The 12,898-nt window shown below is 37.1% G+C and overlaps 1 protein-coding gene across 1 annotated transcript in view; it reads left to right on the top strand.

The window, feature by feature from the left end:
* The window catches only part of GPC6 (glypican 6), a 728,411-nt gene that overhangs the window by 534,068 nt on the left and 181,445 nt on the right, over positions 1–12,898 (top strand). Inside the window, exon 4 of the mRNA XM_083855634.1 lies at positions 1,717–1,882. Within this exon, the coding sequence (XP_083711760.1) occupies positions 1,717–1,882 (166 nt within the window). The remainder of the gene's footprint in view (positions 1–1,716; positions 1,883–12,898) is intronic.

Below are 12,898 nucleotides of genomic sequence, written 5' to 3'. Positions count from 1 at the left end.
CTAGGTTTGGAGGCATACAGCAGTTAGATAAGTGACTTTAAAAAAGAATTCTGAGCAGTGAAAATAATAAAGTCCACCTTTTTTTGAATTTGGATTTTCTGCTGTCCAATAAGGTGGAAGTTTTCTCTTGTGCTTTTCCTAACCAATGAGTTATTCATAGCATCATTTGCAATGTGAATTCTTTGATATCTATGAGGAACTGACCTCATGTTTCACCCTTTTCCACAGAGCCTTCTCTTCTCTTTTTCTCTCAGCTGCCTATTTAAAAGAAAAAATATGTAGGATCTTAATATGCTGAGACCTGAAGTGCTCAGTTAAATTTGGTTGAAACTGGCTGATGGTTTAAAAGCTATTGGAAAAGGACGGATAAATATACCTTCACACACACCATCAATGTTCTGCTGGTAAAGTGCATTTCCTTAGGAAACTGAAACAAAATCCCTTCTGAGCATATTCAGAAGCATGTGCTATAGCTCAGATCCATTTTAATTTAAAAATGTCCTGTGTAAAAACTATGTTCTGTATAGTTCTCTAAAAACCAATGATTTATTGTCAAAAAGGGAGAAACAAATTCCAGAGAAAAAGAAAAGAAACACAATTTTAGTACAATCCTGATGATACAAATGACATCAATCAGTTCAGCCTGTACCCACTATAGTGCAAAGTTAGATTCATGCTTTCAGCAGAAGTTACCATGATTATGGAAAAATAGTTTAATCCCTTCAAATTAATATCAATAGTGTTGCATTTATTCATAAACCAAGAAGTTGAGTGAAAGGAGTGCCATTGCATTGCAATCTCCTGGCCAGGAATTTTGAAATCACTGATGAACCTGCAGCTCTTTGTCATTGCTCTAGATTGTCACTACAGCATGAGATATTTGTGCTCCACTGCACTGTGACAAGATGCTAATGTGAGTAGTACCTAATGTGCACTTTTAATTCAAGTTAGAAACTCTGGCATGAAAATGTATACTTCACTAGTACATATGGCTTCTAAAGTCTGAGATTAGACAATTAAATACAGAAGAGAAGCTCACATGTGCAGACATGTGCCATGCTGATGTGAAAATTGAAATGCATTAGATTCTCTATAATGCTTTTTGTCATTTGAGATGTTGAAAGCATAGCAAAATAATAAAAACCCCAAACAAACCCTGTCTGATCTCTTTATGAATTTGTCTAAGAAGAAATAAGGGTTTTTTTGTCTGAAAACAGAATGATATCCCTTTGTCATCGTGTAGTTCTGAATAAATTTATAGAAACCGTCAGGATTATCCTGGATTTACTGTGCTTTAATAAAGAGGAGATTTTAATCCAGTGCCACTGTGACTGACAGCGTACAAAGGAAGAGTGAGAAGTGTCCTCAGGATCCTCCGTGCTAGGATCAGTCAATTACTACCCACCTGATTCCCTGGATGTTTTTCCTTCGCTTTTCCAGGAGACTGTGTGTGGGAGGGCTGGGGAGGCAAGCACTGCTATCAGTAGGGGAGTGTTGATTTTTGCATTCCTGAAAGCTGCTGCTGTGCTAAATGAAGATAATTGGCAGGAATTGATTAGTTTTATAGGAGGGTGTTATTAAGGGTTGAGCTCTTTTCACAAATTGCCCCTTCTGCACTTACTGCTTAAGAGGCACAATCTCAACCGTCCCGAAATTCACGGAACAGGAGATTGATTTCCTCCTTTTTCTTTTTCTTTCCCTGCTTAAACTCTGCAGGTCAGTCCCACCCCAGGGTGCATCCGGGCGTTAATGAAGATGTTGTACTGCCCTTACTGCAGAGGACTTCCCACTGTGAAACCTTGCAACAACTATTGCCTCAATGTAATGAAGGGCTGCCTAGCAAATCAGGCTGATTTGGATACTGAGTGGAATCTGTTCATAGGTAAGAAGAGTTTAAATATTAGTGGAAGGAAACTGGTAATATTGAATCTCTGCAGGGCTCTGTGAGGTTAGAAGACACTGTTGGTCAATATTCAAAATGAAGCAACTGCAGATGCAGCTCACTTTCTAATTGAACTTCATGGCTTGCAGTGAGAAATGACTGCTCACTCTGCCTTAAGCCAGTCACGTTTCACATTTCATATTTCCAAAGGAATGGTGTGGTGTTACAGCTCCTGACCTGAATTATTACATGCTATGTGAAATGTTAAGATTTGGTTGAGGATTTGATAACAAGCTTAACATGGCAGAAATAGTATGTCTTACAACTGAAAACTAGGCTCTTGCAAGCTGAGAAGATAATAATATTGTATAACATCAAATCGACATAAATCACAACAGCTGCTGTTCTTAATTCTGGTAGTATATAGTCAAAAAGCTTCAAAAGTTACATATATGAAAAATTATGAATTCCTCATTTGCTACAATCTTGTAGCAAAACAAATCAAAAAACAACAACAACCACCAAAACAAAACCAAAAAAAGCCCAAAACCAAAAAAAACCTCCCAAAAAAGTAATATATAACAAGAAATGCTTCTTTTCAGTTGCTTTTGGTGATAGGATGACAATTAGACAAGGTTGATGATAATATGGAAGGAATAGAACAGCTAGTTAGCCTAGACACTAAGGAGAGTCATAGTCTAGACTGAATTTCAGAAAAAATAAATGCAGCTGGAAAAAATGTGATGAAACTTCCTTTATTGCAGCTGAAGAAAGGAAATTTATTTTCTATTTTTGGAAAGATAAAACATAAGCAATCTCATTCTGCTTAATTTCAAACCCCACTGACCAATGTGACTTTGAAAATTTGACTCTGACTCATTAATGGATTTTTGCTTTACTCAGCAGTGCAAGATGGATAGGGAGAAGAAAACAGGATGAAAAATGAATCAGAGTATGAAAAGTGAAAACAAGCATTGAGTGTGCTATAAAAAGAATATGCAAACAATAATATTAAACAAATGATGCAGATACACTTGCCTTCCCAGTCTCTTGTACTGGTTAAAGGAGTTGACATCAGAAGCAGTGCTGTATGGAGGTATACCCATGGGATTACTGGAGTAAAAAGGAGAGTCTGATCATCATCAGAAAGCTAAGTAGAAGCTGGTGGGAAAATAATGCTTATTTGTTAAGGACATTGCATAAGCTACTTTCCTTGTCATTGAATAATAAGCAAACTTATTCTGATTAAAAAAAAAAAAAAGTAGGCTTTTAAGAAAAAAAAAAAAAACAAACCAAAACATTTGAACTAAAATAAAATCCAGAGCTTTTATTAAGGCAAGCACCTGTTTAAATCAAAAGATAGAAGTTAAGGTTTGAGGTGTTAAGAGAAGATTTTCTTTTCTGGTGCTTTAAATTCAGTGAGAGTCCTGGGCATGGTGAGACGTGTTGGAAAATGTGGAAATGCTTACAGATTCAGACTTTCAGAGTCTTTGCTGCAAAGCCTTTGTCTTCATCAATGTCATTCTGGTTTTGATTTTTCTTGCTCTCAGATAATAAAAACTGCATGAAAGCTTGTATGTTATGTTAAAGCATAAGTGCTAATTTATTAAATACCATGTCAGGCCAGCTACTATACAATTATCCCTGCAGGTCAGTGATGACAAGACAGTATACGGTACAAATACATCAAATCATACTTCCTCTTTCTTCTAACTGTACAACTTCCCCTCTGTAACTTTATGGAGAAGAAAATAGAGAAGATACAGAGATTTTCATGTGTTTGGAAAAGGTATTCTGTTTTATCCCATTTTTCAGGCCTGTGACAGCTTTGCTGAAGATGAGGACCCTTCCTTTATGAAAGACTGAAATGAGGCAAGTTGTCTCTGTCTCTGACAGCTGTCAGAGGCTTTCTAATAACACATGCAATTCCCTTAGTGGTAAACACAACAAAACTTCTACTCACTGAATTAAAACGAACAGCAACATTTTACAGCACCGCTGAGCTATGAAAGATTGGAAATTACGCATGAACAGTTTTTATCCCTGTGCCAGTACTAGGAACCATTTTTCACTTTTTTTTTTTAGTGAAAGAAAAAAAAAAAAAAGATAATTTTGTGCATTAACAGTCTCTGCCTAGGCAGGAATCCCAAATGTTAGTGCATATTCATACACAAGATAGTTTTGCTTAGCTCATAATCTGTGCATTGCAAAATAGTTTTGCTTAGTTCATAATCTGTGCATTGCAAGGTTGTTTTGACAAAAGGGCATACTAGGAGAAAACGCTCCGATACATTTATGAGTAACTAAGTAAATCCTGTGGTTTGGACTGCCTGTCCTGATATTGTTCTGTAGTTACAACAATGGTCCAGCAACAGGCAAGATCTGCTTGTGAGGAGGAGCAGAGGAGAGTAAATGGGCTGTTTGACAACAGGATGTGTTGCATGTTTCACCTAGTTTATAAATATGGAAGTCAGGACTACAATCACATATATATAGCACTAATAAATCTTGCCTCTACTTTCAAAGCTAGGGAGAGTGGGAGAACTTCCCCTAAACATCTGGTGCTTTCCAAGATTTTATAGACTGTGAAAATTGGTAAGAAGTGAAACAGCTGGAGCAGCGTGACACATGGCTTATTATATATTTCCTGGTTTTGTCACCTTAAAGTCTGTGTCCTTTTTTGTGTAACATTTCATTATAGGCTTTTTGTATTTTGTTGCCTATATTATTGTGTGATAAAAGCCAAATGTAGCACATCTTATTCTAGCAGATCGTCTGCAACTCAGAATTTTGCCTGAGAGAGGAAGAGTCTTCAATATCATATTATAATTATAAAATTGTACTGAAAAAACGCTCCTTCCAGATATCTATATAAAATATTTAAGAGATATTTAAAAGTAAACCCGCCACACTGCCTTTAAAAATATGTATTTTGCAAAGCTTGCTTCTGATGTTTTGTCTGTCAGTTACCCATCATAATCTCCTTTGCACCCGTCTCAAGCAAAATTAGCAAATGCGAGATAAAAAGCATAAGCACAGGAACTGTACTGCTGAGGAAGGAGATTGCCTGAGGGAGGAGCTGGCTGATTCTGTGGAGTGGGGGAAAGGGGATTTTCTCTGTCTCATGGCTCAACAGATATAGTAAAAAATTATACTTCTCTCCATGGAGCTATACCAATTAACAGCAATAAGAATCAGGCATCCCACTGTTCATTCTGTCACAGAAACAGAAGACACGGATAAAATTATTCCCAGTAACAAAACTTTAAAGTCCCTGTATCTTAGAGAATGGCATTTAATTTTAGCAATACTGTTTCTCCTCTTTGTCATAATAACCTGTATTTAAGTCCATGTTCCTATCTTAGGATTGTTTGACTTTCCCTAGCCTTAGCTGTCCTTATAATGGGTCATTTCTTTCCCTTCAACTGCTTTTTTTATCAAGCAAGAATGTCAGCTGAGGAATGAGCCCACCTCAGTGGACACCATACTTTCTCTTGGTATCTTCATTCAGCTTCAGAATCCACAGCTGTAAAAAGATTATTTCCATGGAAGCAAGTGAATCTCATTCTGACAGCTGCCTTAATCACAGGTTCAGGATGGCAAAGTGGCCATAACCCATTTGATTTTTGGAGGATTCCTTTCACAAATTAGCATTATAGTTAAGTTTCTTCTGTCTTGAGACAAAAACAGATACTAAACCTGAAAATCTAGCGAGACTGTGGGCCAAATATGACAATCCTTTATTCAGCACAACAGAAGAGTGAAATCCAGGTAGTTGTTTTAATCATAGCAATTACTGTATCTGAGCTTTTTTTTTGTGGAAATCTAGAGCAATTGATAAATGCTTTTTTGCTGTTGTTAGTGACGAAGTGTAATGCCTACTACATTGTAGTACTGCATCAAACGTAATCCATGGAGGTTTAACACTGCATGGCTATTTAAAATGGCAGAAATTAAAAGTCTATTTTTTTTTCCCACAAATTATTCAATGATAAATCAGAATCATCTCGACCTTACCCCCATGTTTTAGTAGGCAGGAGATTGTGGGCAACACTTCAGAAGTTGTGCAGTAGTAGAGATTGCCTGTCTGTGAAAAGGAGCCAAGAGTTTATGTCCACAGCCACTGTTCTGCTTAGAGTAGAGAGCAAGTGGCTTTGCTCTGAGCGTATTCGATATTTGACAAGCTCTGCTGTGTAGTTAGGCAGATCAGCTCGCAGTGTGTTCACACGGCAGGATTCAAGGCCTGCAAAGCTGAGAGCCAGACACCTCATACTGCTACCATCCCACCAGGCTTCAACAGAGCAGAAAATCGTATCTGCAAGGCTTCAGCAAAAGAGTCTCCTTCCAGAGTTAAAATTATTTCTCTTATTGTCATTACAATGGCTCTGCATTACTAATCATCTTTCTTCTTGTTGTGCTTTAAGAATCCCTTTTTTCTTCCCATCAGTATGACACAGACACTTACCTTAGGAGTTCTCCTGAGGTAGAGTATACCGTGCAGTCTCACTTAGAGCAACTAGATCATTTTCAGAACTCTACCCAACAAAACCTTAACTACTTACTCATAATGAAAGTTTTAATGATGAAAACATGCAATTAGCTTCATTTACTGCTTACAAAAGTCCTCAGGTCTCTCTGCTTTCTCTGTTCCATGTGCAAGTACAAGGATAAACATTTTCCTTTTAATGCTTCAAGACGCCACCCTGATTTGATTTTTTAAATGGCTTATTACAAGAATAACTGTGTCTTCGAGATTCACTTTGGTTCAGAGAAAAATCAGTCTATAATAATAGTAATCCTCTACTATTCACTCGTGATTTTTATGAGGTCTCAAAGCAACCTTCTCTTCTCCAGGCTGAACAGCCCCAACTTACTCAGTCTGTCCTTGCAGGGAAGGTTCTCCAGTCTTCTTATGAACTCTGTGTTCCTCTCAATTTGCTCCAAATATTCCATGTCCTTATGTTGGGGACACCAGAGCTGGAGGCAGCACTCTGGGTGGGGTCTCAGAAGAGCAGAGTGAAGGGGCAGAATCCCCTCCCTTGCCATGCTGGCCATGCTGCTTTCAATGCAGTCCAGGGTTCCACTGGCTCATGTTGAGTTTTTCATCAACAAGCACATCCAAGTCTTTCTCTGCAGGGCTGCTGTCAATCACTTCTCCAGCCAGCCTGTATGTGTGTCTGGGATTGCCACGATCCAGATGCAGAGCCTGGCACTTGGCTTTGCTGAATTTCATGAAGTTCACACAGACCCACTTTTCAAACTTGTCAAGGCCCCTCTGAACCCCTGGATGACACACCCCTTTCCTCCAGCATGCTGACCACACTACACTGGTGTGATCCTGGAATTGTCACGCACAGAAGCTTGGTGCCATCAGCAAACTTGCTGCGGGGGAGGGCACTCAGTCCCATTGTGCCTGTCACCAACAAAGAAATTGAACAGTATCAGCCCCAGTACTCACCCCTGAGAGACACCACTCATCACTGGGCTCCACGTGGACAATGAGGCATTGACCGCAACTCTGTGTGGCACCATCCAGCCAGTTCCTTTTCCACCAAGGGTCCATCCATGGGACCCAATTTGGAGACAAGGATGTCACCCAGGACAATGTCAAACCCTTTGCATGAGTCCATGTAGATGAGGTCAGTTGCTCTGCTCTATCCACCAATGCTGTAGCCTCATCATAGAAGGTTGCCAATTTATCAGGCATGATTTCCCCTTCATAAAGCAATACTGGCTGTCACCAATTACCTCTTTGTTTTTCATGTGTTTCAACATAGTTTCCAGGAGAATCCGCTCCATCTTTTCTTTTATATATCTTTGCATACTACAGAGTGAAGGCTGGCAGTCTGTTGTAATGCTCAGTAGGCAAAAGTCTTGTTCTGGCTTAATCATGGTAAGTAAGAGCTAAATTAGAGGTTTTGCAACTTTAGTTACCTGGAAGTTGAATATCTTCTCTTGACCACCCTCTTCCTTCATCAGTATATGAAATTATACTGTGTTATTTATATATGTTAACCTTTCACAATGACTCTGGGGGGAAAAATGTTCTATTATTTTCTCCATGGAGAGGCACTGAAAGATTCCTGCAGCCCTGGGATGCCATTACTCCAAATTCAGAATTTCTGGTAGAAGTTCATCAATTTTGGTTTGATGAGCATAGAATGGACACTTGAATACAAACACTAAAAGTTCCTAATTTGAAACTTGTGCTGATATAAAAACTGATAGAATTCATGGTCAAGATGGCCTAAAACTCAAACCCAGAATATAAAGCCTTATTTTCAATTGTTGTATTCTTAAAAAGTACTTAAAATTTTAGGCTAAAATCATCTCTTCTTGCTTTCTTCTGGAGCCAAAATTATCATGATGCCTCAAGTGAAACCACCTGTGCCAACCATCACAATGAAAATAGGAAAAATTGTCTTAATGCCTTTCATCTTTTCTACTTACTTTTGAAAACAACTTTAGTGCCTGCAGAGTCTGCAGAAGTAATATTTTCTTTAAGTGTCTTCTCTGTACAGACTATAGTAGCTATTATACACCAATATCTATTCTCTTAGTTGAAGTATCAGGGTTTGGTGGATGGTTCTAAGGGTATGAAGCCACATTGTGATTATATATGAAAAAATGGAATCCCTAGTTCAGAATCTTTTTTCCCTACTTTAGATTATTTTTACAAAAACATGGGAAAATTAGTAGAATACTCTGATATGTAATACAACTGTAAATCTGGTTGCTCAGAGGTTGAGAACAAGACTTACAGAGGTAAATCTAATCTTTTTTATGAAAAACTTTAGTGTGCTTCAGGCCCATTAGTGTTCATAATGCATAGGTAGCAACACGAAGAAATTTGCAGTGCTATTAAAAACACAGACTTAATATCTGTTAACAATTATGTCAGTTCAGGTTAAAGATACGTAATTGTACAAATGAAAAGTGAATTCAACTTGACAATGCCTAATTAAAAGATTACAGTATTACAATTTTTTAATTCTCTGGTAAGCAGTAACCTCCATGATCCAATATTTTCCTCTTGTTTTCCAGAAATAGTATAATCACTGCCTACAATTTAAATACAGTACCAAGATCTGATGGTTTAGAGTACATAGGAGCACCCCTGAAATAAAGGGAACATCACCATCCAGTAAGGTAAATAATGTGTAAGAGAAGGGAACAGTATTTGTTATTTCCCACTGCTTTTCTTACCTCAGAAGTATAAAGGATAGGTAACCTGGGTGTGTAATTCCTTGGGTGGAAATGAATTCAGCCTGAGAGAAGCTCTCTGAAGTTCCAGGACTGCCAGCAGAATGCAAATAGCACCAGCACTTGCCTGCTGCTTAAACTCTACCTACCCTGCCAAATCTCTATGCTCTCCCTGGAGCAATATAGATTCTTACAAGCAACTCACAGCATCCATTGCCCAGTATGTTTGCTTTAGGATTTGTCACAGAAGAAAGAGATTCCTGCCTGTAGAACTGTGGGGATTGTGCTCCTGTTACTGGATCAAAAGAGCTGGGACTCATCTGGCCAGATCTTGCCAGTGACACCACTGATAGCTTGTTACTTGGGGGTGCATCCTGGAAGGGTGCTAATGGCTTCACTCAGAGTACTCTTGAAGACTGCAGCTCCTAAAGAGGGACTGTGGATTTCTGAAAATGCAGATGTTTAGTGGAATGATAGCAGCAGACCTCTTGGGACTGTAAGCTTTGACATGTCTTGTGGAAATTGCATATGAAAATTAACTATGTCATTCTCTTTAAGGCACAAAAGAGATTAGTGTCCATCACCCATCATCATGTCATATGACAGCTACAAATACAGGATCAAATTCAGCCATTCTAGAATTCTGCTTTTGGCATACGAGCACAATGGTCTTGAACTGTATGATTTCTGTATATGCAGGAAAAAGCTTCTCAAAACTTGAAGTAATATGAGAGTCACATATTCAGCATTTTCATCAGGCCCTATGTTGACTTCAGCACTTAGATGCTACAGCTTCTTTTGAAAATAGCAAGATTGATCAGCATTGTCAAAAAGTTTAAAAGTTTAAAAGATTTTATAATGAAACCATTGCACTCAAATGATGACTTGTTAGTTCCATTTTCATTCCTCATCTCCAAGTCCTTCATATTATTTCACATCAAAGGGAATGTCTGTCTAGTACACATGAGTGCAGTTTGGAAGTTGCAGAGAACAGCAAATTTCTCTCTGTTTAGATTCAGAGGAAGTGCTGGGGAAGCTGTTTTGCCACTGCCCTTAAAATGCTATGAATTAACCCAGGGATGTTACATAAGATATCTCTAGAAACAGGAAGTATGTTCATTATTTATTGCTCAAATACTCTGTGGTTCTGGGACTATCATTTTGTACTTTTCCAAGTCCATAGCCGTGCCTTCTCAAAGGATGCCTTGCTTCCAGGAGAGTAGTAAACAATGTTATTATTTCTGTCCCAGGTTACCATGTATATTAGCACCTCAAAAGAGTTTTTTCTTCAATGGAGGATTTGTTGTCTCAATTAATTGCATTTATGTAGGGCTAAATCCCTGTTTACATGCCAGGATATCCCTCAGGCCCTTCACTGTGCTGATCTCCCTGTTTCACAGGTGAGGGATCAGCTAGAGAATATTGTGCCTCTTACCTGATCTGGTTTCCCTTCTGGTTTGGGGAATTTGGGGCAGGAGGTCTCTCTGGCATATGAATGTGAATGAAGCACATACTCAGACTACTGAACTTGGCTGTGCTTTTACAGATCAGTTACCTGAAAGAGCTACAACTCTGTGCAGTTGTGGGTTTGTTTTTTGGGGTTTTTTTAAGGATTACAAATCAAAATGAAGGACATGTGAGTTTAATTTTACCCAAAGCAGGTAGGATTAAATATATTTTTAATTGGTTTGAACTTACTATTTGGCTGTGCTTAATTGAGGCAATGCTGTTATTACACTAAGGATGAAAATTATCTTATTTCTAAAAACATAAGTTAAATCATCATTTGACTTGGTCAGTATTGATACACTTGAGATAATCTGAATTCTATGTTTGGCAAACACTCCTATTTTTAAAGGAAAAAAATAATCGTGCAATAAGTAGAATGTTGGCCAGAGTAGTACTGACAGTTTTGTTTCAACTTTAGTTGAAATAAAATTTATCTCTCTGTCCATTGTTTTGCAGTTTGTTTCTGCTTGTATTCCACTGCATTTAAAACTTTATATCTGAGGAAAGTGTTGGTTGCACCATGACACCATTTTATATATTTCAAGTATTTTATCTTGGAATCTGCATCCATTTTAGAAAACTGCATAAATAAGAAACCGTTTTCATGTGCTGAAAATAAACTCGAAACTATGTGATATCTTGAATGTGTTTTTTCTGATAAATTGATTTCCTACCTATTTCAGATTCTCTAAACTTCGTATTAGAAACAAACGTCAAATTATGTTCTCCATTATTCAGACAAATGTAATGGAGAGATAAATATAACTCAGGGCAAATTTGTTCTACAAGTAACTATCAAAACACTTGGTTATATCTGAAAATACTTTGCTGAATCTATTATACAGTATCAATGAAAGGTGATCCCTTACCACAATGATGTCAAAGCAAAACTGGCATTAATATGCTTTGTATTATGATTTTAAACCATTGCTTGATGAGGGCTAATCTGTTTATTATTTTATGTATATCATTTGTTGAGAATCACAGATTTCTTTTTGAAATACAGAAACAAAGTCATATTGGCAAGTAGCCTTAATTTCTCCTTACAAATAAACCCTAAAGCTGCAAATGAACAGTACACACACAAACACAAAAAATATTTTTTATTATAATTACCATGCCAGATTTCATTAATGACAAGTTTGGGGAGATCTTAGTATTGGTCCCTTATGTTTTTTTAGTTCTTGAATTTCAGAGAAAGTTTCAATTTCACATTTCTCGAAGATGAAAAATCTACACAAGATTTAACTCATTAAAAGAATTTGAATATGTAGACACCCTCAGTCTAAATAATTGAATTTGCTTTTACTTTTTGACTGCTTATTTGGGTCTTTTTTGAGCTATACAAATATTATCCTATTATGCTGCCTAAAGCTTCAAACATTATTAGCAATGTGGCAAAATCTGCTCAAATGTATAATCTTGTATTAATATTAAATATATTGTAATATATATATATGATATATATTGCACATATGTATGTATATATATGTATGATAATAATAGATTGATATATATTATAATATGTAATGTTAATACAATTTTAATGTTCTTAATGTAAAAAAAAGTTCTATTTTTTTTTCTAATGAAGCCACACAGATATAAAAGAGCATAGATTAGACTCAGTCACTTTACTTGTTTTGGATAGACTCTAAAGATAAGCTAATAGAAGAAGGTGAAGAGTGTTTTGCTGAGCTCTAAAATTCTCATGATTTGACAAAGAGACTGTGACAAAGATCCCAAGGTAGTAGCCCATATTCATGCCAGATTCAGTGGAGCAAATATTTGAAACCATTAGAGAGACTAGAAATTTTAGTAAAACAGAAGATTCAAGTAATTATTTCTTTCTGATAAGGGTCCAATGGATTCCTTTCTCGTAATATGTCAACCCTCCATTTTTTTCTTGTGAAGAATGTTTTATCAGAAGCAGGAAATACTAGGAGAAAGTAGATCTTTTTCCTCCTCCATTGTCTCTGCCTTATCAGCAGAATATCTTACCACTTCTAGTCGAGAGAACTAGTTTGATGCAGAGTGCTATGACAGAGCTGGTATGGCCAAAATTCATTGAGTATTTTTGCAAGAGTGGAATCCAAAAGTGTTCTGATGCATTTGGGAAATGTCTATGTGTTTAGAAGGTAATGTGAAAAACTCTGCTCATATATTTCTTATTTCTCCATGTTATTCAGTGTCACCTGCCCTGTAATATAACATTCAACATCCCTTTATGTCATTTATATTGCAAGTTAACCTATGGGAATTTAAACTCCCATAACATGTATTTTTCATTTAGCCACCATAACTTTC

Source organism: Zosterops lateralis, assembly GCF_965231275.1.
Source record: "Zosterops lateralis genome assembly, chromosome: 2".
In the NCBI taxonomy this organism is placed as follows: Eukaryota; Metazoa; Chordata; class Aves; order Passeriformes; family Zosteropidae; genus Zosterops; species Zosterops lateralis.
Note: the sequence above shows the minus strand (reverse complement) of the source record. Positions and strands in the feature narration are given on the sequence as shown.